The sequence below is a fragment of the Brienomyrus brachyistius genome, chromosome 18 (assembly GCF_023856365.1).
Source record: "Brienomyrus brachyistius isolate T26 chromosome 18, BBRACH_0.4, whole genome shotgun sequence".
Taxonomy (NCBI): Eukaryota; Metazoa; Chordata; class Actinopteri; order Osteoglossiformes; family Mormyridae; genus Brienomyrus; species Brienomyrus brachyistius.
The window spans coordinates 11047915-11074935 of NC_064550.1; the positions used below are offsets into that span (position 1 = coordinate 11047915).

General features: G+C 41.4%; 2 protein-coding genes and 1 long non-coding RNA gene across 18 annotated transcripts in view; 1 reads left to right on the forward strand and 2 right to left on the reverse strand.

The window, feature by feature from the left end:
- LOC125712605 (protocadherin alpha-C2-like) overlaps positions 1-9888 on the reverse strand; it is a 114007-nt gene extending 104119 nt beyond the window's left edge. The window contains exon 1 of the mRNA XM_048982823.1: positions 7334-9888. Coding sequence (XP_048838780.1) covers positions 7334-9706 — 2373 coding nt within the window. The 5' untranslated portion in view covers positions 9707-9888. The remainder of the gene's footprint in view (positions 1-7333) is intronic.
- Positions 1-27021, reverse strand: part of LOC125712607 (protocadherin alpha-8-like) — a 92826-nt gene that overhangs the window by 25401 nt on the left and 40404 nt on the right. Inside the window, exons 1-3 of one of the 15 annotated variants that reach the window (XM_048982840.1) lie at positions 23273-24653; positions 18795-20012; positions 14610-15297 (exon numbers count right to left, since the gene is read on the reverse strand). The exons of 4 other annotated variants lie outside the window; for them this stretch is intronic. In XM_048982840.1, the coding sequence (XP_048838797.1) occupies positions 15253-15297; positions 18795-20012; positions 23273-24427 (2418 nt within the window). In that variant the 5' untranslated portion in view covers positions 24428-24653 and the 3' untranslated portion in view covers positions 14610-15252. Of the gene's footprint in view, positions 1-304; positions 600-4079; positions 6611-14609; positions 17948-18794; positions 21424-22054; positions 22350-23272; positions 24654-27021 lie in introns of those variants that run through there. 10 more of the 15 variants (XM_048982847.1, XM_048982834.1, XM_048982835.1 and 7 more) reach the window with 10 other exon arrangements.
- The window catches only part of LOC125712613 (uncharacterized), a 60872-nt gene continuing 38033 nt past the window's right edge, over positions 4183-27021 (forward strand). Inside the window, exons 1-2 of one of the 2 annotated variants that reach the window (XR_007383356.1) lie at positions 4183-4288; positions 19004-19089. This is a non-coding gene — a long non-coding RNA (uncharacterized LOC125712613). Of the gene's footprint in view, positions 4289-15414; positions 15507-19003; positions 19090-27021 lie in introns of those variants that run through there. The other variant, XR_007383357.1, reaches the window with a different exon arrangement.

Sequence of the window (27021 nt, forward strand, 5' to 3'; positions counted from 1 at the left end):
TTGGGGACAGAGCAAAACATTTAACCACACGTTTTAGGTAGCTCTACATGTCAGGAAACCTGGAAATATGTAGAAGACCGTATACATACATAAACACATATGCGCGCAAGAACATGCAGTAGCCAGTAACAAATCAGGTGTGAGGCGACAGTGCTACTCACTTGTCATAAACACAAATGAAATTGAATGCTTTAAACTGTAAGGAAAACTGTCAGATGATAAATGCTAAATCAAATAGTTCATAGCTATATTAGTGTAAACTACAACTACAAGTAGCACTTCACAAAAATGTAAAAGCACCAACCTCTCCGGAAATTCTCTTACTGTGTTCATGGACCACAAGCGTATTCCCGTTGCTTCCAGGGACAATAGTTGAACCGATACTCATTCTGGGTCCAACTAACATGTACCGTTTCTCTCCGGATCTGTACTGGATGCTGTGACACAGAGTTCCGTTCCCGCTCGTGTCTATGCAGTTGGAGTCACGTGAGTACTTGGAGGAATAGTCTGGAGGTTTAGAGCACTGCATGACTATCAGGCCGATCATACTGAAGACAAAAAGGGCTGAAACAGACCCTAGCGAGATCATCAGATACAAGGTGATGTTGTTCTCCTCTTCCTTCTTTACTGTGCTCTTAATATCAGAAGATACAAATGCCTCTTTGGTCTCCACTATGTTAATAATCAAAGTCGCTGTAGCTGAAAGTGAGACATTTCCATTATCTTTTACCAATATAACCAGTTTATGTGTGGCCTTGTCAGTTTCTGTGAATGGCCGAAGTGTCCTGATCTCTCCTGTGTAGCGCTCTAAAGCAAAGACACTGGGGTCCGTGACTTGCTGTAGAGAGAATGACAACCAGCCATTGTATCCTATGTCAGGATCATAGGCTCTTACTTTAGTCACCAAATGACCCGCGTTTGCATTGCGGGAAAGCTCTACTACACCCTCCGTGGAGCCATTAGTACTGACAGGAGACAGGATGACCGGAGGGTTGTCGTTCTGATCCAGGATGAACACATTCACCGTGACGTTGCTGCTTCGTGATGGAGTTCCAGAGTCTTTAGCTACTACTTGGAACTGGAAGGTTTTCACTGTTTCAAAATCAAAACTTTTCAATGCATAAATAATACCATTATCAGGGTTAATGTTTAAGAAAGATATTGCACTTTGACCTGGAATTACGGTCCCAAATGAAAATGAAAGGAGAGCATTTTCATTTTCATCGGCATCAGTTGCGCTGATGGCAAATATTGAGGCACCGGGTTCGTTGTTTTCCATTATGTTCAAGGTGTAGGGACTCTGTGAGAAGACCGGACTGTTGTCATTCATGTCTGATAATTCCACCCGGATTGTTTTAACAGATGATAATGAAGGGGTCCCCATATCCTTTGCTGTTATTGTTATGTCGTACTGTGGTACTGACTCCCTGTCCAAGTTGCCATTTGTCACTAATGAATAAAAGTTTCCCTCAGTGGAAGGTTTCAACTCAAACGGTAAGTCTTCGGGTAACGTACAAAAAACCCGCCCGTTGATACCTGAATCCAGGTCTGTTACTCCAATAAGCGCTACCACGGTCCCTAAAGGCGCGTTCTCGGGGATCTGGCCGGATAAAGAGGCGATGTCAATTTCTGGCTTGTTATCATTCACATCCTCCACTTTCACAAACACGTTGCAGTAGGAAGTCATTGGTGAAGATCCCTTATCAGATACTTGAACTTTAATCTCATGAATCTTTTTCGTTTCAAAATCAATTACGTCATTTATTTGTATTTCACCTGTTTTGTTGTTTAGAAGAAAAACTTCAGACGTTTTGCCCTTGAATTTACTTCGAAAGGTATATTCGACCTCACCATTAACTCCTTCGTCAGGATCGGATGCATTTACTTGAATTAACACAGTGCCCAATGGTACATTCTCAGCAATGGTGACATAATATTTGTCCTTTCCACATACGGGCGCGTTATCATTGGCATCCAAAATATTAACCGTAATATTTAAAGAACCAGACTTAGTCGGACTGCCACCGTCCATAGCCGTAATCTGCATGTTGTATTGTGGAATAATTTCTCGATCTAAAGGTGCTTTGAGTACCATAAATGGGATTTTAGTGTTCTCGCTTAATTCCTCAATTTCCAAATTAAAGTAATTATTCTGACTTAGTTTATATGATCGCAGAGTATTCAATCCGATATCTGGATCCTGCGCTCCTTCTAACTGGAATCGCGCTCCGATCACCGTCAATTCGGGTATTTCTAAATGATAATCTTTTTCCGGGAAATTCGGGGAATTATCGTTCACATCCAAAATCTCCACAGTAATGTGATGCATTTCCAGTGGGTTCTCTATCAAAGCTTTCAGGTTAATCAGACATGGAGACGTTTTACCGCACAGATCCTCTCTGTCTATCCTCTGGTTCACGAACAAAGCGCCGTCTCTTTGGTTTACCTGGAAAAGATCCTGTTTTGTTCCACTAACAATACGCAGGTTCCGATCCAATAGCCGGCTTGTATCCAATCCAGTGTCTGTAGCTACATTGCCAACTGCAGTTCCGAGCGGTGATTCCTCCTGAATGGAGTATCGGATTTGGAAAGTCCGTTCACACAGAGAAAGGAGAAAGACAACACGGAGACATGGCCATGCATATCTCCGTCTGTTCTTACAATATTCATTCCACATTATTGCATTTAAAATATTCCATTAAATACTCAACACTAATCAATAGATATGCTGTATGCTTTCGCTGAGAGATAAATATGACGAAACATTTATAGTGTTACATGCTTTGCTTAGCTCCTCGTCTGTGGTCCACTCCCGTCGCCGAACTGATCTCCAGTATGAACCCCGTATGTTATTATACACGGTGTAAATTTTTACTGTTTCTTTGACAACACCGCCGCCGCGCGACTCGATGCAACATTTCGTCATTTAAAAACGTCCCAGGGTTTCATAGAAAAGGGGAATGATATACTACTTTCATTGACAAATTTAAAGTCAAAGCAGAGCGACTTCTTTCTAATCTTATTCACTTCTCAAGTAACACAACGCAGAGATAGTCAGGCTGTGGTCTTTTGCTTAAATCTCTAAAAGCGAGTTAACCCAAATAATGACTAATTTCACCACGCAAGTATTCAAAGAACCGTAAACGCAATAAGTTTCTACTCGTGTTTCACTTGCAAATCAAATTTTAACTGACATAATTCTGAGAGGAACGGCTTCCTCAATTAATTTAAAATTGAGAAGCACAAAAAACAAGAAGGTAAACAGGAAGAAAATGTTTCCTTTACTTACGTGCATTTACCAAAATCTCAAAATGTGCATATCTGAGCAAAATTAGCAGGTAAAATGTGGTTTGTAATAGGGTTTGTCCCAGTGTGCAAACATTTCAATATATTTTGTCACTCAGTCAGGGACGGATTATGTGTTGTGTGGGCCCCTGGGCAAAACGTTTGCGCCCCCCCCCCCCCCACCACCAGCACCACCACCAGCATCACCACCACAGCCACCACAATTCAAGGGCCCTTGGCAGCCAAACACCCTCCCTATAGGGTCAGGGGCCCTTGTAGGCAGAGGATCAAAGAATGTAGGCCCTCTAAAATAGACAAACGAAAATACATTGTTGATAAGCGTTGCAAATTGTTTTGGGCTAGGGGCCCCACTGGCCCCCTGCACCCCAAGGGCCCCTGGGCAGCGGGCCCGCTGGCCCGGTCCGTAATCCGTCCCTGCACTCAGTAGAATGCTTAAAATTAAGGGTAAATAAACAACTTATTACATTGTGTATTCAAAAAGTTCGAAGCTTAAAATGAAGCAATTAACAAATACTGTTCACCTCCAGCGCCATTCATAAATATGTATAATAAAACTTCAGGTTACAATTCCCATGAGAAAAATAAATAAATAAATGTTATTATTAAATATCTTTGAAAAAAACTAAAATTTGTCATATAAATTCTTAAATATATGAAATGTATTTTTAATGGAAAATATTAAGGGGAAGAAAAAAAGTTATGAATATTACAATATGCAAGAAGATCAACAAACTCCCGGCGATGTCATGCACGCTTAAATTATGGATTCTTACCTCTCCGGAAAATCTTTTACTTTGTTCGTGGACCACAAGCGTATTCCCGTTGCTTCCGGGGACAATAGCAGAACCGATACTCATCCTGGGTCCAACTAACATGTACCGTTTCTCTCCGGATCTGTACTGGATGCTGTGACACAGAGTTCCGTTCCCGCTCGTGTCTATGCAGTTGGAATCACGTGAGTACTTGGAGGAATAGTCTGGAGGTTTAGAGCACTGCATGACTATCAGGCCGATCATACTGAAGACAAAAAGCGCTGAAACTGAGCCCAGAGAGATCATCAGATACAAGGTGATGTTGTTCTCCTCTTCCTTCTTTACGGAGCGTTTAGTATCAGAAGATGCAAACGCCTCTTTGGTCTCGACTGCGTTTATGACCACGGTTGCTGTAGCTGACAGTGAGATGTTTCCGTTGTCTTTTACTAGTATGATTAATTTATGCAAAACAACATCTGATTCAGTAAATGACCGAAGTGTCCTGATCTCTCCTGTGTAGCGCTCCAAACCAAAGAGACTGGGGTCCGTAACTTGCTGCAGTGAGAATGACAACCAGCCATTGTATCCTATGTCAGGATCATAGGCTCTTACTTTAGTCACCAAATGACCTGCGTTCGCATTGCGGGAAAACTCTACTACACCCTCCGTGGAGCCGTTAGTACTGACAGGAGACAGGATGACCGGAGGGTTGTCATTCTGATCCAGGATGAACACATTCACCGTGACGTTGTTGCTTAGCGACGGGGTTCCGGAGTCTTTAGCTACTACTTGGAACTGGAAGGTTTTCATTGTTTCAAAGTCAAAGCTTTTCAGCGCATAAATGTCACCACTATCAGAGTTAATATTTAAGAAAGAAGTTACACTTTGACTTGGAATTACGTTCCCAAATGAATAGGAAATGAGAGCATTTTCACTCTGATCTGCATCAGAGGCACTAATTTTGAATATAGATGCACCTGGGTCGTTATTTTCCATTATATAGAAGGTGTAGGGACTGTGTGCGAAGACCGGACTGTTGTCGTTAACATCTGATAATTCCACGCGGACTGTCTTAATGGAGGATAACGAAGGGGTTCCTAGGTCCCTCGCTGTTATAATTATTTCGTACTGTGGTGCCAGCTCTCTGTCTAAACGGCCCTTTGTTACTAATGAATAGAAATTGTCCTCACTCGAATGTTTTAGTTCAAACGGCATGTCCTTCGCTAGCGTACAAACTACCTGTCCATTCACACCTGAATCCAGGTCAGTTACTCCGATCAGGGCCACCACAGTACCTACAGGCGCGTTCTCGGGAATCTGATTCGACAGAGATGTTATATGTATCTCCGGCGTGTTATCGTTCATATCCTCCACCTTCACAAATACGTTGCACTGAGTGGAAAACGGGACTGTCCCACCGTCTGATGCCTGTATATTTAGGTCATAAATTTGATTTTCTTCAAAATCAACTACGCCCTGAATTTTAATTTTACCACTTTTTTCATCTAAGTCAAATACTTGTGATACCTGACTACTGAATTTATTTATAAAGGTATACGTTACTTCTCCGTTAACTCCGTCATCCAAATCAGTGGCATTTATTTGTGCAACTAATGTACCAATTTGAACATTTTCCTGGACCGAGACGCTGTAATCCTGTCTATTACATACTGGGGCGTTGTCATTTACATCCAGAACTGTAACTGTGATATTCAAGGTGTCCGATCGCTGTGGACTACCATCGTCAGAGGCGACCAGAGATAATTTATGCACCGTTTTGAGTTCCCTGTCGACTGGTTTCTGTAATGTCAAAAACGGAATCTTAATGTTTTGATTCCGATCGTGAATTTCAAGTTTGAAATACTCGCTGTGACTCAGTTTGTAAAACCGCAAACCATTTACACCAACATCTAGATCTATCGCAGCCTCTAATTGAAAACGAGTTCCAGGCGTGGCGGATTCGTAAATTTCAATGCGACTCTCCCTGCTGGGAAAACTGGGTGAATGGTCATTAATGTCTAAAATTTCTACAGTAACTCGGTGCATTTCTACCGGGTTCTCAATCACAGCTTTAAGATTAAAATAACATGGAGTCGTTTTACCGCATAGATCCTCTCTGTCTATCCTCTGGTTGACAAACAAAGCGCCGTCTCTCTGGTTTACCTGGAAAAGGTCCTGCTTTGTTCCCGTCACAATACGCAGGTTCCGATCCACTAACGCGCTTTTATCCAGTCCGATGTCTTTAGCCACATTCCCCACTACGGTGCCGAGCGGTAATTCCTCCTCGATGGAGTAACGGACTTGACAAGATCCTCTTCTGCTCAACAACGACAGAACCACAAAATGAAGAAATGCCCAGCCATACTGCCGTGTCCTCTTGCATTGGTCGGTCTCCATTATACTGACGCAGTAGACTTTCACCATTCAGAAATATTACATACTCAAATGACAATATAGAAAACTGCGATAAAATGCACGTCGAATAATGTAGTCCCGACTTTACTCATTTCATTTCCGGCAATCAAAAGAACGTTCATTCATGCTCCGCAGGATTATTTCACACAGGATTCGCGCAAATGACAAAGAGGAGGAGGCATTTTCGGCTGTTCCTGAAACGGTTCCTTTGCCAATGCTGCCACCATGGGACCGCAAACGTCAGCGACGCCATAAAATGTATGTATGAATGAAGAACACAAACTTGGCCACGATCGAATACAGGATAAAACAGTACATTATGTAGCAAATCATATTAAAATTAACATATAATTAATAATGATAATAAAATCAAATACTGACTATATTGATGTATATATTGAAACACTTACAATTAATTTAGTTATTTTGCTAGGAAATCTACATTCAATTAATCTTATTAATTACTCAGGGTTGAGACCGAGAACCGCATCTTTCAAGAAATGAATGGATGAGTGAAAGTAAAAAAAAAAAATTCGAGATAAACCGTAAAATTCGGGTCGTAAAAATATCAATTTAATATTAACGATTCAACCTTTGCAATGCAGGTGGAATGAAGATAATGTATTTAAAACAACAGATTAAGCAACATTATAAAGAGAATAGAAATAAAAGGATAAAAGATAAAAAAAATGAATAAAGAACTGAAAGAAGAGCTGCAGTTAACTTCTACATGAAATTAAAAGCAGCTTCCGCTCCGGACCCACTCGCGACTCTAAATAGCAGGCGTACAAGCGGGTAAATTGACAAAGAAAGAAATAAGGAAATAAATAAATAAACTAGGTAAGGTGTGCAGGTCTTACCTCTCCGGAAAATCTCTTACTGTGTTCCTGAACCACAAGCGTATTCCCGTTGCTTCCAGGGACAATAGTAGAACCGATACTCATCCTGGGTCCAACTAACATGTACCGTTTCTCTCCGGATCTGTACTGGATGCTGTGACACAGAGTTCCGTTCCCGCTCGTGTCTATGCAGTTGGAGTCACGTGAGTACTTTGAGGAATAGTCTGGAGGTTTAGAGCACTGCATGACTATCAGGCCGATTATACTGAAGACAAAAAGGGCTGAAACTGAGCCCAGCGAGATCATCAGATACAAGGTGATGTTGTTCTCCTCTTCCTTCTTTACTGAGCGTTTAGTATCAGAAGATGCAAACGCCTCTTTGGTCTCCACTGTGTTTATGACCACGGTTGCCTTAGCTGACAGTGAGATGTTTCCGTTGTCTTTAACTACTATGACTAATTTATGCAAAACAACATCTGATTCAGTAAATGGCCGAAGTGTCCTGATCTCTCCTGTGTAGCGCTCCAAACCAAAGAGACTGGGGTCCGTGACTTGCTGTAGAGAGAATGACAACCAGCCATTGTATCCTATGTCAGGATCATAGGCTCTTACTTTAGTCACCAAATGACCCGCGTTCGCATTGCGGGAAAGCTCTACTACACCATCCGTGGAGCCGTTAGTACTGGCAGGAGACAGGATGACCGGAGGGTTGTCATTCTGATCCAGGATGAACACATTCACCGTGACGTTGTTGCTTAGCGACGGGGTTCCGGAGTCTTTAGCTACTACTTGGAACTGGAACGTTTTCATTGTTTCAAAGTCAAAGCTTTTCAGCGCATAAATATCACCACTATCAGAGTTAATGTTCAAAAAAGATGTTACACTTTGACTTGGAATTATATTCCCAAATGAATAAGAAATGAGAGCATTTTCACTCTCATCTGCATCAGATGCGCTAATTTTGAATATAGATGCACCTGGGTCGTTATTTTCCACTATATAGAAGGTGTAGGGACTGTGTGAGAAGACCGGACTGTTGTCGTTAACGTCTGATAATTCCACGCGGATTGTCTTAATGGAGGATAACGCAGGGGTTCCCAGGTCCCTTGCAGTTATAATTATTTCGTACTGTGGTACCAACTCTCTGTCTAAACGGCCCTTTGTTACTAATGAATAGAAATTGTCCTCACTCGAATGTTTCAGGTCAAACGGCATGTCCTTTGCCAGTGTACAAACTACCTGTCCATTCACACCTGAATCCAGGTCAGTTACTCCGATCAGGGCCACCACGGTACCTACAGGCGCGTTCTCGGGAATCTGATTGGACAGAGAGGTGATCTCTATCTCAGGCCTGTTATCGTTCATATCCTCCACTTTCACATACACTTTGCAATAAGAAGTCATCGGAAGTATTCCCCTATCAGACACTTGAATGTTTATCTCGTAAACTTGTTTCGCTTCAAAATCAATCAAACCTTTAACAACAATTATCCCCGATTTTAAGTCCAAATCGAAGACTTCAGAAGCTTTAGTCCTGAAATTACTGCGGAATGAGTATTCGACTTCGCCATTCATGCCTTCATCTGCATCAGACGCATTAACTTGTATAAGAACCGTACCTATTGGTATATTCTCTGGTACAGTAACTGTATATTTCTGCTGTCCACACAAAGGCGCGTTGTCATTAGCATCCAAAACAATGACAGTGACATTTAAAGAACCAGACCTACTCGGACTGCCGCCGTCCATGGCTATTAGTTGTATATTATATGATGACATAAGTTCCCGGTCTAAAGGTTTACTGAGCAGTATGAACGGAATTTTGCTGTCTTCTGTCGATTCATCAATTTCCAACTTAAAGTGTTCGTTCTGACTCAGTTTGTAGGAATGCAATGCATTCAAACCATTGTCTGGGTCGTGAGCTCCTTCTAGCTCGAATTTTGCTCCAACCTTCGTAGATTCCGGAATTTCCAAACGATAACCTTTATCGGGGAAATTCGGGGAATGGTCGTTTATGTCTAAAATCTCTACAGTAATATGATGTACTTCTAGCGGATTTTCTATCACCGCTTTAAGATTTATCAAACATGGAGACGTTTTACCGCACAGATCCTCTCTGTCTATCCTCTGGTTCACAAACAAAGCGCCGTCTCTCTGATTTACCTGGAAAAGATCCTGCTTTGTTCCCGTCACGATGCGCAGGTTCCGATCCACCAACACGCTTGTATCCAGTCCCATGTCTTTAGCTACATTTCTGACTACGGTGCCGAGCGGTAATTCCTCCTGAACAGAATATCGGATTTGTAAAGTCCTTTCACACAATGACAGGAGAAACACAACATGGAGACATGGCCACATGTATCCCCGTCTCTTCTTACTGTATTCTTTCCACATGATTGGATGTCAAATATTCCATTAAATATACAGAAACATAAATCAATGGATGTTCTGTAAGCTTTCGCCGAGAAATAAATGATTGCGCATTTACGGAATAAAATGCCATTCGTTTCTGGCATCCAGCTCCTCGTCTGTGGTCCCACGTCGCCGAACGGATCTCCAGCATAAACCCCGTATGTTATGGAAGATAATACCGGTTTTATTCAGTTTCTTTGACAACACCGCCGCCGTGCGATCCGTGTGACATAATTGTAATTACTGTTTAAATTCGTTTCAAAGTAGCTTTGCACTCTAGGTTCGCCTTTTTAAAGTTAAATAAAATGTTATAAAATAACACCAGAATACAGACAATACAGTGGAGGTGAATAATTGATCGGCTTTATCGTTTTTTTATTAAGGTGTACCGTTATTTCTAGAGGAAATGGCGAAATGAGAAAATGTAACACTATAGTGAAAGAAAATGCTTTTGCGTATCCTTCTAAAATTAGGAGTCCGATCCCAACTACATCACTAATGCCCAGTCACCCTAATGATCACAATCAGTAATGAATATTCCGTACCAACCGTGTACTCAATGAGGCACACCCATAATCAGTCTGCATACACAGATTTTACTAAGAAATCCCGTTTACCTTCTTGCTCGTTTAATAAACTAAGACGATTTAGAAGAGTTTAACTCGGACTTTTCAAACATAGACACTTCATGCTATTATTTTCTTAAAACTGTGCTTGAGAACCTGTATGAGATGCGGTAAATTGTTGTTGACGTTTTGAATATTAATGACTTTTCATACCATTTTCATAATGAAAACAGGTTAAATTCTTTCCCGTTTCTTTCTCTTAGGCTTCCATTATTAATTGGTATAACACACAATTAAATTCTCCGTGATTTGGATTATAATCCATAGGAATAAATTTAGATTGAAACAGGATAGATCAAGTGTTTAAGGGGCCCTTAGTGGGGATGGGGGTCCCTCTGAGACATGACTGATTGGGTGGTGGGGGAATGGTCTCTGTAACTTTACTGACCAGGGACTTAATCTGGGCCACCCGTGGTGAGAATCATGCCGTTTTTTAAGTAGAGACATTTCCAATAAACCACCAGTAATGTCAAACAGCTAAAAACATGGCAGACATTAAGCTCAGCAATCCATAAACGGCTTTCAATTCTAACAGTCATATTTTTAAACTGAATTTTAACTAAAAAAAGATTTCATGGAAATCCCTGGTGGTAGTTTGTAACTCAACGTAATAATAAATAGCAAACTCTTAACATTTGAATTACGGGAAAACATTATTAAAACAGGGGTTATTCAAACAGATAATGGTTGATTTAAACATGGATTGAAATTGTCTTTATTGATTGGTTACTGTTTAATTAATTACTGTGATACGTTATTAATTCGCCATTTTTCAAACAAAATCTTGCCTACAGATAAACCTGTAAATCATCACACCTAAGATGCATGGTATCATTTTTCCCAGTCCCCCCCACCCCCTATGCTGACCAGGATGATTAGTTAGCAGATAAATGGAAGACTGGATGGATGGAACCATATCAACACATGAGAAAGACCAAACCGTCCTACGTGCCACATGACCTAATACGATTCTTCAATGCTTCTGTGTTCAGCACCATTTATTGTGGCATTCAGTACTTTATATTGCCCAACTTAAGTTAAAAGAAAACACTCCAATGATCAAACATAGAAGCAAGAGTCAGTAAGAGGAAAGTGGTATTTCTGCCTCTAACATCAGATATCTTACTGACGCTGCTATGTTATGATACAGCTGTCTGAAATCTCAATAAAATATTTTAAACACTGGCACAGATAGGGTTAAAGAGATGAATGAATGAATGAATGAATGAATGAATGAATGAATGAATGAATGAATGAATACATGAATATCGGCTGCATTAGTATTCTTTCAATGTCAATTTCTTAAAAAAGGAGCAAATGAGTTACTGGTATCATTTCCCATATTAAGTATAATAAGCAAAGTATTATAAGAACATGAAATAAAATTATAACTGAAATAAGAACTGCATTATATTGAAAAGTACAAGGAAGTGAAAACGCCTTACCTCCCCGGAATATCTCTTACTGTGTTCCTGAACCACAAGCGTATTCCCGTTGCTTCCAGGCACAATAGTAGAACCGATACTCATCCTCGGTCCAACTAACATGTACCGTTTCTCTCCGGATCTGTACTGGATGCTGTGACACAGAGTTCCGTTCCCGCTCGAGTCTATGCAGTTGGAGTCACGTGAGTACTTGGAGGAATAGTCTGGAGGTTTAGAGCACTGCATGACTATCAGGCCAATTATACTGAAGACAAAAAGGGCTGAAACTGAGCCCAGCGAGATCATCAGATACAAGGTGATGTTGTTCTCCTCTTCCTTCTTTACTGAGCGTTTAGTATCAGAAGATGCAAACGTCTCTTTGGTCTCCACTGCGTTTATGACCACGGTTGCTGTAGCTGACAGTGAGATGTTTCCGTTGTCTTTAACTAGTATGACTAATTTATGCAAAACAATGTCTGATTCAGTAAATGGTCGAAGTGTCCTGATCTCTCCTGTGTAGCGCTCCAAACCAAAGAGACTGGGGTCTGTGACTTGCTGCAGAGAGAATGACAACCAGCCATTGTATCCTATGTCAGGATCATAGGCTCTTACTTTAGTCACCAAATGACCCGCGTTTGCATTGCGGGAAAGCTCTACTACACCCTCCGTGGAGCCGTTAGTACTGACAGGAGACAGGATGACCGGAGGGTTGTCGTTCTGATCCAGGATGAACACATTCACCGTGACGTTGTTGCTTAGCGACGGGGTTCCGGAGTCTTTAGCTACTACTTGGAACTGGAAGGATTTCATTGTTTCAAAGTCAAAGCTTTTCAGCGCATAAATATCACCGCTATCAGAGTTAATGTTTAAGAAAGAAGTTACACTTTGACTTGGAATTATATTCCCAAATGAATAGGAAATGAGAGCATTTTCACTCTCATCTGCATCAGAAGCACTGATTCTGAATATAGATGCACCGGGGTCGTTATTTTCCATTATATAGAAGGTGTATGGACTGTGTGAGAAGACCGGACTGTTGTCGTTAACGTCTGATAATTCCACGCGGACTGTCTTAACGGAGGATAACGAAGGGGTTCCCCGGTCCCTCGCTGTTATAATTATTTCATACTGTGGTTTTGACTCCCTGTCTAAGCTTCCCGTTGTCACTAAAGAATAGAAATTGTTCTCAGTTGAATGTTTCAGGTCAAATGGTAAGTCTTCGGTCAGCGTACAAACTACCTGCCCATTCACACCAGAATCCAGATCTGTTACTGCGATCAGCCCTACCACGGTAGCTACAGACGTATTCTCGGGAATCCGACTTGAAATAGATGTGATGTCTATCTCCGGTGTGTTATCGTTCACATCCTCCACCTTCACAAACACATTGCAGTGAGTGGACAACGGTACTGGTCCACCATCTGAAACCTGTATATTTAGCTCATAAAATTGTTTCCTTTCGTAGTCAATTGGTCCTCTTACTTTTATTTCTCCCGTTTTTCTGTTAATTTCGAATAGCTCTGAGTCACTGTTTCTCGGTTTATTTCGAAACGCATACTCAACCATGCCATTCGTACCTTCATCTTTATCGGAAGCATTTACGCGTAATAAAAATGTACCAAGAGGGATGTTTTCAGGCACGATCACTGTATATTTCTGCTGACCGCAAACTGGCGCATTGTCATTGATATCCAGTATGACAACAGTGATATTTAAAATGCCGGATTTCTGAGGATTGCCGCTATCTAAAGCAGTTAAGACTAAATTGTATTGTGGGATGTGTTCCCTGTCCAGTGGTTTCTGTAAAACTAAAAATGGAATTTTACTGTCTTTACTTAACTCCTCTATCTCTAACTGAAACTTATCGTTGTGGGTCAGTTTATAGATCAGTAAGCCATTTAAACCCACATCGGAATCATGCGCACCTTCCAACTGAAAGCGCGCCCCAGACATGGCATTCTCTGGTATTTCTAAAAGATAATCTTTGTCTGGAAAGATGGGAACGTTATCGTTAACATCCACAATTTCTACAGTAACATAATGCATTTCAAGTGGGTTTTCTATCACAGCTTTAAGGTTAATTAAACATTGAGCAGTTTTACCGCATAGGTCCTCTCTGTCTATCCTCTGGTTGACAAACAAAGCGCCGTCTCTCTGGTTTACAAGGAAAAGGTCCTGCTTTGTTCCCGTCACAATACGAAGGTTCCGATCGGCCAGGCCACTTTTATCCAGTCCCACGTCTTTAACCACATTCCCCACCACGGTGCCGAGCGGTAATTCCTCCTGGATGGAGTAACGGACTTGACAAGATCCTCTTTTGCACAACAACGACAGAACCGTAAAATGAAGAAACGCCCAGCCATATTGGTGTGTCCTTTTGTATTGGTAGATCTCCATTATGTTGATGTAGCCCGTTTCCACCATTAAACTATACTTTCTGTCATGAAGACATTATCAGTCAGTAAGATCTTTAAAAATACATTTATATAACCTATACTAAATACCCGTTCTTTCTCTATAACTTTCAGCTTCCCGTAATCGAGAGAAATTTATATTCCGACTCAGGCAGCTACATTCACCTCTCTGCGTGTAATCGACAACGGGAAAGAAGATATTTCAGCTACACCTCCTACTATTTCTTTGCCAATACTGCCACCAAGGGATCATTGGTATATGTAAAGGCTTAAAATACATGAAGAACAAAAGGATCACGCGTCCACCCCGCGAGTGCGAGATTAAAACTGCACGTGGCATTTCAATAAAGTGATAAAACGAATATAAACACTGAAAATGTCAATAACTCAATTCCACGGTATAAATCATAGAGCTACACATTTAACAGGTTTATATGTCACCATGAGCGCCATTAGGTCCGATTATTCTGGGAGAGCGCCCCGAATATTATAGGCCCGATGCTAATTATCATCCTTCAAAAACAAAAGTCAAGCCCCAGGTAAACTGGACTTAGCCCCTGATCTTTTCATTAGCTATAAACTCCCCTGGGTGTCACATTGCAATCTGTGTATTTTTATTTATACTAAACTGTGGAAAATATGTGTAATGTTTATGTACATATTATTAACTATAAATAATACAGTCTTGTCCATCAATAACGTATTTACCAAATCTAAGTGACTTACGCTGCATAAAAACAGCTTGGCAATAACCGTCCGTAACATTTTAGGCAATTGCAGATGTCCAAAGACAAGTATAATACTCAAGAGACAGACAAATTGAGGGGAACAAATTAAAAATGTGAGAGGTTATATTACGCATTAAAAATATGAAACGGAGATAGTCAACGTGTTAAGCAAAAACTTTAAGTTTATACCTTATAAACGAGGCGTGGAAAGATTGAAGCATTTGAGATTTTCTACAAAGACGTTTGTGTACAGTAAGCAGTGTGACACGCGGGCATACAGGGAAGCACAAAAATACAATCACACGAAAATAGAAATTGCACATATTGTCGTTTACTTCAACAAAGTTTCAAAACAATAATGGGAATATGTGAATGTCTTACCTCTCCGGAAAACCTCTTACTGTGTTCATGGACCACAAGCGTATTCCCGTTGCTTCCAGGGACAATAGTTGAACCGATACTCATTCTGGGTCCAACTAACATGTACCGTTTCTCTCCGGATCTGTACTGGATGCTGTGACACAGAGTTCCGTTCCCGCTCGTGTCTATGCAGTTGGAATCACGTGAGTACTTGGAGGAATAGTCTGGAGGTTTAGAGCACTGCATGACTATCAGGCCGATTATACTGAATACAAAAAGGGCTGAAACTGAGCCCAGAGAGATCATCAGGTACAAGGTGATGTTGTTCTCCTCTTCCTTCTTTACTGAGCGTTTAATATCAGAAGATGCAAACGCCTCTTTGGTCTCCACTGCATTTATGACCACGGTTGCTGTAGCTGACAGTGAGATGTTTCCGTTGTCTTTTACTAATATGACTAATTTATGCAAAACAACATCTGATTCAGTAAATGACCGAAGTGTCCTGATCTCTCCTGTGTAGCGCTCCAACCCAAGAAGACCGGGGTCTGTGACTTGCTGCAGAGAGAATGACAACCAGCCATTGTATCCTATGTCAGGATCATAGGCTCTTACTTTAGTCACCAAATGACCCGCGTTTGCATTGCGGGAAAGTTCTACTACACCCTCCGTGGAGCCGTTAGTACTGACAGGAGACAGGATGACCGGAGGGTTGTCATTCTGATCCAGGATGAACACATTCACCGTGACGTTGCTGCTTAGTGACGGGGTTCCAGAGTCTTTAGCTGCTACTTGGAATTGGAAGGTTTTCATTGTTTCAAAATCGAAACTTTTTAGCGCATAAATATCACCGCTATCAGAGTTAATGTTTAAGAAAGAAGTTACACTTTGACTTGGAATTATATTCCCGAATGAATAGGAAATTAGAGCATTTTCACTCTCATCTGCATCAGAGGCACTAATTTTGAATATAGATGCACCAGGCTCGTTATTTTCCATTATATAGAAGGTGTAGGGACTGTGTGAGAAGACCGGACCGTTGTCGTTAACGTCTGATAATTCCACGCGGACTGTCTTAATGGAGGATAACGAAGGGGTTCCCAGGTCCCTCGCTGTTATAGTAATCTCATACTGTGGTATTGACTCTCTGTCCAAGCTACTCGTTGTTACTAACGAATAGAAATTGTTCTCAGTTGAATGTTTCAGGTCAAATGGTAAGCCTTCGGGCAGCGTACAAACTATCTGTCCATTCACACCTGAATCCAGATCAGTTACTCCGATCAGCCCTACCATAGTACCTACAGACGTATTCTCGGGAATTCGGCTTGACAGAGAGGTGATGTCAATCTCAGGCCTGTTATCGTTAACATCCTCAACCTTTACAAACACATTGCAATGTGTGGACAAAGGGACACTTCCAGCATCGGAGACCTGAATATTAAGCTCAAAAATATGATTCTTTTCGTAATCGATATTACCCCTTACTTTTATTTCTCCCGTTTTTCTATTGATTTCAAATAGCTCTGAATCGATGTTCCTAAATTTATTTCGAAACGCATACTCAACCATGCTATTCGTGCCTTCATCTTTATCGGAAGCATTTACGCGTAATAAAAATGTACCGGGAGGGATGTTTTCAGGCACGATCACTGTGTATTTCTGCTGATCACAAATTGGCGCGTTGTCGTTAATATCCAATATGACAACAGTGATATTTAAAATGCCGGATTTTTGAGGATTGCCGCTATCTAAAGCAGTAAGAAGTAGATTGTATTGAGGGACCTGTTCCCTGTCTAATGATTTCTGTAAAACTAAAAATGGAATTTTGCTGTCTTTACTTAACTCCTCTATCTCTAACTGAAACTTATCGTTGTTGCTCAGTTTATAGATCAGTAAGCCATTTAAACCCACATCGGAATCATGCGCACCTTCCAATTGAAAGCGCGCCCCTGACATGACAGACTCTGATATTTCTAAACGATAATCTTTGTCTGGAAAGATGGGAACGTTATCGTTAACATCCACAATTTCTACAGTTACGTAATGTATTTCTAGTGGGTTTTCTATCACAGCTTTAAGGTTAATTAAACATTGAGCAGTTTTACCGCATAGGTCCTCTCTGTCTATCCTCTGGTTGACAAACAAAGCGCCGTCTCTCTGGTTTACAAGGAAAAGGTCCTGCTTTGTTCCCGTCACAATACGAAGGTTCCGATCGGCCAGGCCGCTTTTATCCAGTCCCACGTCCTTAACCACATTCCCCACCACGGTGCCGAGCGGTAATTCCTCCTGGATGGAGTAACGGACTTGACAAGATCCTCTTTTGCACAACAACGACAGAACCGCAAAATGAAGAAACGCCCAACCATACTGGTGTGTCCTTTTGTATTGGTTGATCTCCATTATGTTGATGTAGCCCGTTTCCACCATTAAAATTAATTTCTGTCATGAAGACATTATCAGTCAGTAAGATCTTTAAAAATACATGTGTATAACCTATACTAAATACCCGTTCTTTCTCTATAACTTTCAGCTTCCTGGAATCGAGAGAAAATTATATTCCGACTCAGGAGGCTGCATTCACCTCTCTGCGTGTAACCGACAACGGGAAGGAATATATTTCAGCTACACCTCCTACTATTTCTTTGCCAATACTGCCACCAAGGGATCATTGGTATATATGTAAAGGCTTAAAATACATGAGGAACATAAGGATCACGCGTCCACCCCGCGAGTACGAGATTAAAACTGCACTTGGCATTTCCATGAAGAGATAAAAGGAATTTAAACACTGACACTGTCAATAACTCAATTCCACGGTATAAATCATAGAGCTACACATTTAACAGGTTTATGTGTCACCATGAGCGCCATGAGGTCCGATTATTCTGGGAGAGCGCCCCGAATATTATAGCCTCGATGCTAATTATCATCCTTCAAAAACAAAAGTCAAGCCCCAGGTAAACTGGACTTAGCCCCTGATCTTTTCATTAGCTATGAACTCCCCTGGGTGTCACATTGCAATCTGTGTATTTTTATTGATACTAAACTGTGGAAAATGTGTATAATGTTTATGCACATATTATTAACTTTAAATACTATAGTTTTATCCACGAAAAACGTACTAATCAAATCTAAGTGATTTACGGTGCATAAAAACAGCTTGGCAATAACCGTCCGTAACATGTTAGGCAATTGCAGATGTCCAAAGACAAGTATAATACTTAAGAGACAGACAAATTGAGGGGAACAAATTAAAAACGTGAGAAGTTATATTACGCATTAAAAATATGAAACGGAGACAGTCAACGTGTTAAATAAAAACTTTCTACTTCATAAACGAGCAGGGGAAAGATTGAAGCATTTGGGATTTGCTACAAAGACTTTTGTGTACAGTAAGCAGTGTGACACGCGGGCATACAGGGAAGCACAAAAATACAATCACACGAAAATAGAAATTGCACATATTGTCGTTTACTTCAACAAAGTTTCAAAACATAAATGGGAATATGTGAATGTCTTACCTCTCCGGAAAACCTCTTACTGTGTTCATGGACCACAAGCGTATTCCCGTTGCTTCCAGGGACAATAGCAGAACCGATACTCATCCTTGGTCCAACTAACATGTACCGTTTCTCTCCGGATCTGTACTGGATGCTGTGACACAGAGTTCCGTTCCCACTCGTGTCTATGCAGTTGGAGTCACGTGGATACTTGGAGGAATAGTCTGGAGGTTTAGAGCACTGCATGACTATCAGGCCGATTATACTGAATACAAAAAGCGCTGACACGGACCCCAGCGAGATCATCAGATACAAGGTGATGTTGTTCTCCTCTTCCTTCTTTACTGACCGTTTAGTATCAGAAGATGCAAACGCCTCTTTGGTCTCCACTGCGTTTATAACCACGGTTGCTGTAGCTGACAGTGAGATGTTTCCGTTGTCTTTTACTAGTATGATTAATTTATGCAAAACAACATCTGATTCAGTAAATGGCCGAAGTGTCCTGATCTCTCCTGTGTAGCGCTCCAAACCAAAGAGACTGGGGTCTGTAACTTGCTGCAGAGAGAATGACAACCAGCCATTGTATCCTATGTCAGGATCATAGGCTCTTACTTTCGTCACCAAATGACCTGCGTTTGCATTGCGGGAAAGCTCTACTACACCCTCCGTGGAGCCGTTAGTACTGACAGGAGACAGGATGACCGGAGGGTTGTCGTTCTGATCCAGGATGAACACATTCACCGTGACGTTGTTGCTTAGCGACGGGGTTCCGGAGTCTTTAGCTACTACTTGGAACTGGAAGGATTTCATTGTTTCAAAGTCAAAGCTTTTCAGCGCATAAATATCACCGCTATCAGAGTTAATGTTTAAGAAAGAAGTTACACTTTGACTTGGAATTATATTCCCAAATGAATAGGAAATGAGAGCATTTTCACTCTCATCTGCATCAGAGGCACTAATTTTGAATATAGATGCACCTGGGTCGTTATTTTCCATTATATAGAAGGTGTATGGACTGTGTGAGAAGACCGGGCTGTTGTCGTTAACGTCCGATAATTCCACGCGGACTGTCTTAACGGAGGATAACGAAGGGGTTCCCCGGTCCCTCGCTGTTATAATTATTTCATACTGTGGTTTTGACTCCCTGTCTAAGCTTCCCGTTGTCACTAAAGAATAGAAATTGTCCTCACTCGAATGTTTCAGGTCAAACGGCATGTCCTTTGCCAGTGTACAAACTACCTGTCCATTCACACCTGAATCCAGGTCAGTTACTCCGATCAGCGCCACCACGGTACCTACAGGCGCGTTCTCGGGAATCTGATTCGACTGAGACGTAATATGTATCTCCGGCGTGTTATCGTTCACATCCTCCACTTTCACAAATACGTTACACTGAGTGGACAATGGAAAAGGTCCACCATCTGAAGCCTGTATATTTATGTCGTAAATTTGATTTTCTTCAAAATCAACTAAGCCCTTAATTTCAATTTTACCACTTTTTTCATCTAAGTCAAACAATTGTGATACCCTACTACTGAATTTATTTATAAAGGCATACGTGACTTCTCCATTTGCACCGTCATCCAAATCAGTTGCATTTATTTGTGCAACTAATGTACCAATTTGAGCATTTTCCTGGACCGTCACGGTATAATCCTCTCTGTTACAAACAGGGGCGTTGTCATTTACATCCAGAACTGTAACTGTGATGTTCAAGGTGTCCGATCGCTGTGGACTACCATCGTCAGCGGCGACAAGAGATAAATTATGCACCGTTTTTAGTTCCCTGTCGACGGGTTTCTGTAATGTCAAAAACGGAATCTTAATGTTTTGATTCCGATCGTGAATTTCAAGTTTGAAATACTCGCTGTGGCTCAGTTTGTAAAACCGCAAACCATTTACACCCACATCTAGGTCTACCGCAGCCTCTAATTGAAAACGAGTTCCAGGCGTGGCGGATTCGTAAATTTCAATGCGAGTCTCCCTGCTGGGAAAACTGGGTGAATGATCATTAATGTCTAAAATTTCTACAGTAACTCGGTGCATTTCTAACGGGTTCTCAGTCACAGCTTTGAGATTAAAATAACATGGAGTCGTTTTACCGCATAGATCCTCTCTGTCTATCCTCTGGTTGACAAACAAACTGCCGTCTCTCTGGTTTACCTGGAAAAGATCCTGCTTTGTTCCCGTCACAATACGCAGGTTCCGATCCACTAACACGCTTGTATCCAGCCCGATGTCTTTAGCCACATTCCCCACTACGGTGCCGAGCGGTAATTCCTCCTCGATGGAGTAACGGACTTGACAAGATCCTCTTCTGCTCAACAACGACAGAACAACAAGATGAAGAAATGCCCAGCCATACTGCCGTGTCCTCTTGCACTGGTCTGTCTCCATTATACTGATGCAGTAGACGTTCACCATTCAGCAATATTACATACTCAAAAGATGATATAGGAAATTGCGATAAAAATGTATGTCGAGCAACGTAGTCGTGATTTTGCTGATTTCATTTCCCGCAATCAAAAGAACATTCATTCCTGCTCCGCAGGCTTCTTTCACACAGGATTCGCGCAAATGACAAAGAGGAGGAGGCCTTTCGGCTGTTCCTGAAACGGTTCCTTTGCCAATGCTGCCACCATGGGACCGCAAATGTCAGACACGCTGTAAAATGTATGTATGCATGAAGAACACAAACGTGGCCACGAAGCGAATACAGGATAAAACATTTTTTAAAATAAGTACATTATGTAGCAAATCACATTAAATTAACATTTAATTAATTACGATAAGAGGAAATATTGACTACATTGATGTATATATTAAAACACTTACAATTAATTTGGTTATTTTTCTAAGAAATCTATATTCAATAAATATTGTTAATTCCTTAGGGTTGAAACCGAGAACCGCATCTTTCAAGGAATGACTGGATGAGTAAAAGTAAAAAATATTCGGGATAAAACGTAAAATTGCCGGTCATAAAAACATCAATTTAATATTAACGATTCAACCTTTGCAATGAAGGTGGAATGAAGATAATATACTTAAAACAAAAGATTAAGCAAAATTATAAAGTGAATAGAAATAAAAGGATAAAAGATAAAAAAATGAATAAATAACTGAAAGAAGAGCTGCAGTTAACTTCTACATGAAATTAAAAGCAGCTTCCGCTCCGGACCCCCTCGCGACTCTAAGTAGCAGGCGTACAAGCGGGTTAATTGACAAAGAAACAAACAAGTAAATAAATAAATGAACTACGTAAGGTATGCAGGTCTTACCTCTCCGGAAATTCTCTTACTGTGTTCCTGAACCACAAGCGTATTCCCGTTGCTTCCAGGGACAATAGTAGAACCGATACTCATCCTTGGTCCAACTAACATGTAGCGTTTCTCTCCGGATCTGTACTGGATGCTGTGACACAGAGTTCCGTTCCCGCTCGTGTCAATGCAGTTGGAATCACGTGAGTACTTGGAGGAATAGTCTGGAGGTTTAGAGCACTGCATGACTATCAGGCCGATTATACTGAAGACAAAAAGGGCTGAAACTGAGCCCAGAGAGATCATCAGATACAAGGTGATGTTGTTCTCCTCTTCCTTCTTTACTGACCGTTTAGTATCAGAAGATGCAAACGCCTCTTTGGTCTCCACTGCGTTTATAACCACGGTTGCTGTAGCTGACAGTGAGGTGTTTCCGTTGTCTTTAACTAGTATGACTAATTTATGCAGAACAACATCTGATTCAGTAAATGGCCGAAGTGTCCTGATCTCTCCTGTGTAGCGCTCCAACCCAAGAAGACTGGGGTCTGTGACTTGCTGTAGAGAGAATGACAACCAGCCATTGTATCCTATGTCAGGATCATAGGCTTTTACTTTAGTCACCAAATGACCTGCGTTTGCATTGCGGGAAAGCTCTACTACACCCTCCGTGGAGCCGTTAGTACTGACAGGAGACAGGATGACCGGAGGGTTGTCGTTCTGATCCAGGATGAACACATTCACCGTGACGTTGTTGCTTAGCGACGGGGTTCCGGAGTCTTTAGCTACTACTTGGAACTGGAACGTTTTCATTGTTTCAAAGTCAAAGCTTTTCAGCGCATAAATATCACCACTATCAGAGTTAATGTTTAAGAAAGATGTTACACTTTGACTTGGAATTACGTTCCCAAGTGAATAGGAAATGAGAGCATTTTCACTCTCATCTGCATCAGAGGCACTAATTTTGAATATAGATGCACCTGAGTCGTTATTTTCCATTATATAGAAGGTGTAGGGACTGTGTGAGAAGACCGGACTGTTGTCGTTAACGTCTGATAATTCCACGCGAAAAGACTTAACGGAGGATAATGATGGGGTCCCCATATCCTTCGCTGTTATTCTTATCTCGTACTGTGGTATCGACTCTCTGTCTAGCCGTCTCTTCGTCACCAATGAATAGAAATTGTCCTCACTCGAATGTTTCAGTTCAAACGGTATGTCCTCGCCCAGTGTACAAACTACCTGTCCATTCACACCTGAGTCCAGGTCAGTTACTCCGATCAGCGCCACCACGGTACCTACAGGCGTATTCTCGGGAATCTGATTGGACAGAGAGGTGATATCTATTTCGGGCTTGTTGTCATTCACATCATCAACTTTCACAAACACGTTGCAGTAAGAAGTCATGGGAAGCGGTCCTTTATCTGAGACTTGAATATTTATCTCGTAAACTTGTTTCGCTTCAAAATCAATCAAACCTTTTACTACAATTTTCCCTGCTTTTGCATCCAAATCGAAGACCTCGGACGTTTTACTCCTGAAATTACTGCGGAATGAGTATTCGACTTCGCCATTCATGCCTTCATCTGCATCAGACGCATTAACTTGTATAAGAACCGTACCTATTGGTATATTCTCTGGTACAGTAACTGTATATTTCTGCTGTCCACACAAAGGCGCGTTGTCATTAGCATCCAAAACAACGACAGTGACATTTAAAGAACCAGACCTACTCGGACTGCCGCCGTCCATGGCTATTAGTTGTATATTGAACAACGAGATGACTTCGCGGTCTAAAGGTTTAATAAGTAATACGGACGGAATTTTGCTGTCTTCCGTTAATTCATCAATTTCCAACTTAAAGTGTTCGTTCTGACTCAGTTTGTAGGAATGCAATGCATTCAAACCATTGTCTGGGTCGTGAGCTCCTTCTAGCTGGAATTTTGCTCCGACCTTCGTAGATTCCGGAATTTCTAAATGATAATATTTATCGGGGAAACTCGGGGAATGGTCGTTTATGTCTAAAATCTCTACAGTAATATGATGTACTTCTAACGGATTTTCTATCACCGCTTTAAGATTAATCAGACATGGAGACGTTTTACCGCACAGATCCTCTCTGTCTATTCTCTGGTTTACAAACAAAGCGCCGTCTCTCTGATTTACCTGGAAAAGATCCTGCTTTGTTCCCGTCACGATGCGCAGGTTCCGATCCGCCAACACGCTTGTATCCAGTCCCATGTCTTTAGCTACATTTCTGACTAAGGTGCCGAGCGGTAATTCCTCCTGAACAGAGTATCGGATTTGTAAAGTCCTTTCACACAATGACAGGAGAAACACAACATGGAGACATGGCCACATGTATCCCCGTCTCTTCTTACTGTATTCTTTCCTCATTATTGGATCTCAAATATTCCATTAAATATACAGAAACATAAATCAATGGATGTTCTGTAAGCTTTCGCCGAGAAATAAACGATATGCGCATTTACGGAATAAAATGCTATTCGTTTGTGGCATCCAGCTCCTCGTCTGTGGTCCCAGGTAGCCGAACGGATCTCCAGCATAAACCCCGTATGTTATGGAAGATGATACCGGTTTTATTCAGTTTCTTTGACAACACCGCCGCCGTGCGATCCGTGTGACATAATTGGAACTACAGTTTAAACTCGTTTCAAAGAAGTTTTGCACTCTAGGTTCGCCTTTTTAGAGTTAAATAAAATTTTATAAAATAACATCAGCATAAACAAAGAAAATCTTGTTTGATTTCTGTGGGTAAAACAATATGATCGAACATTTACAACATTGAATGTTTAATAGCGGGCATTAGGCTCTTCTTTTCGGATCAACCCCCGCCGATGAGCTGACATCCACAACACCTCCGGTATAAAAATGGTGCCGATTTTATTGAATTTCTTTGACAACACCGCCTCCGCGCGGCACCATGTTGCATAATTAAAATTACTGTCTATAAACACAAAAGAGATTCATATTAAACTGATTTTTTTTCGATTTCAAATGTAAAGCCAAAATCGAGCGACTTCTTTCTGTTATTTCACTTTTTCAAACTACTCTTTGCCTGAACATAGAGACTTTGCGTGTTCCTTGTACTTTGAATGCCCTCTCAGCCCAGTGATCAGAAACAGTAATGAATATTGTGTATCAACTTCCTACTGAAAGAACCATACGCATAATCATCAGCATTCACAGAATTTATTAACCAATCAGAGTATAGTAGTAATCCTTTAGACAGCTATAGTTCTGACCTTTCAGACATGGGCACAGATACTTAACCAACAGAGCTACACACAGCCATTTGTACAATGAGAATGTCTGTTAATAATATATTTTATACATTAACCTCTTATGCTCTTATGCACTAGCCGGGTGTAGGCTGTGGACAGGATGCCAGTCAGGCCACTAGCCGGGTGTAGGCTGTGGACAGGATGCCAGTCAGGCCACTAGCCGGGTGTAGGCTGTGGACAGGATGCCAGTCAGGCCACTAGCCGGGTGTAGGCTGTGGACAGGATGCCAGTCAGGCCATAGCCGGGTGTAGGCTGTGGACAGGATGCCAGTCAGGGCACTAGCCGGGTGTAGGCTGTGGACAGGATGCTTGTCCATCACATTGCAAATTTTCAAACTGCAAACCATAGTTAATCCCCTATTTTAAGTGCCAACTTTAGTTTTTCTTTAAGATTGTTTTTATTATTTTCTTGAAGTTGCGTGGGGGTCTGACAAGCTATAGATTATTCACCAAATAATCCAGAACAGGCAGCCAATCCATCATGGTATATATAAAAATGCTGTTATTTATGTGTTTGGTGTTTTGTCCATTGAGCTATATAAGGGAGGAAAGCAAGGGATCAGAGATATTATTCAGCCAGCGACCCAGGAGGATTTGGGGTCAGGGCCCTTGCTAAAGGATGTGAATGTGACATGATTACTTTGCTGAACATGGAAGTCACATTTACGACCAATGCATGGATGGATATATACAATTCTGTGGTCTATAATTTCAAAAGCTGCACTCAATTTTAGAAATCTCCAGAAAAAACATTACTAGCATCAACACTGGGTTACAGAATATTCACTAATATCTTAATTTCAGCATTTTTTTTTTTGCTTAAATCAACTGACTGTGATCTGATATTTAAAGTAGTCTGCCTCTCCACACCAAGGATGTAATTTCCTACAACAAGCAGTGTGGTCCCCTGTATCTGACCACTGAAAGTTTAAGAAGTTGAACACAACATGAAACGTTAGCAGTAACATACCATGCTCTGCTGCCTTCAGTGAAAGTCCTGACATAATGTCTTTTAACATTTGCTTTCATAGCGCTGTTCTACATTAAACATTTTGAAACGAAGCAGCCGAACTGGTGCCAGCGGTACGAAACGCGTCGAAGTTTCCCGACACGACGGGGCTGGACCGAGTGTAGGGGGCGTGGCCAGAGACAGCCTGGAGACTGTTCCAAATCATGGGTGCATGTTACAAGTCCGGAACATATTTTAACTTAGTACTAACTTAGCATCATATTTGATCTGATTCGACTGAATATTCCAGGTTTCCATCTCTCATTAGAGTAGTTTGCAAAACCTACAGACTATTTAAAAGGTAACACAACTGCTACATACGTTTTATATCCGTGTGTCTGGGTGTGCAGACTTGTGGCGAATTGAACGTCTCTCTCCGGTCAGCTGACTAAAGTTGGTAACCTTGGTATTGTGTGTAGGAGATTCGGTATAACTATAATTTCCTTCTCCATTTACATGCCCGAAGTGTCTTTAAGTGTTATGTAGTTTTGCCTGAAACGCGAAAATAAAACAAAGCAATTAAAGCCAATCCGTTGCTCGAATGCTGCAGTAGTGATTGAAGAACTTTTGTCGGAGGTGGGATTCGAACACACGCCTTACTTCGGAGAACAGAATTGATACTTTGAAAGGCCATTCACGTTGAGTCTGGCGCCTGAGACCGCTCGGCCATGGGGCAGT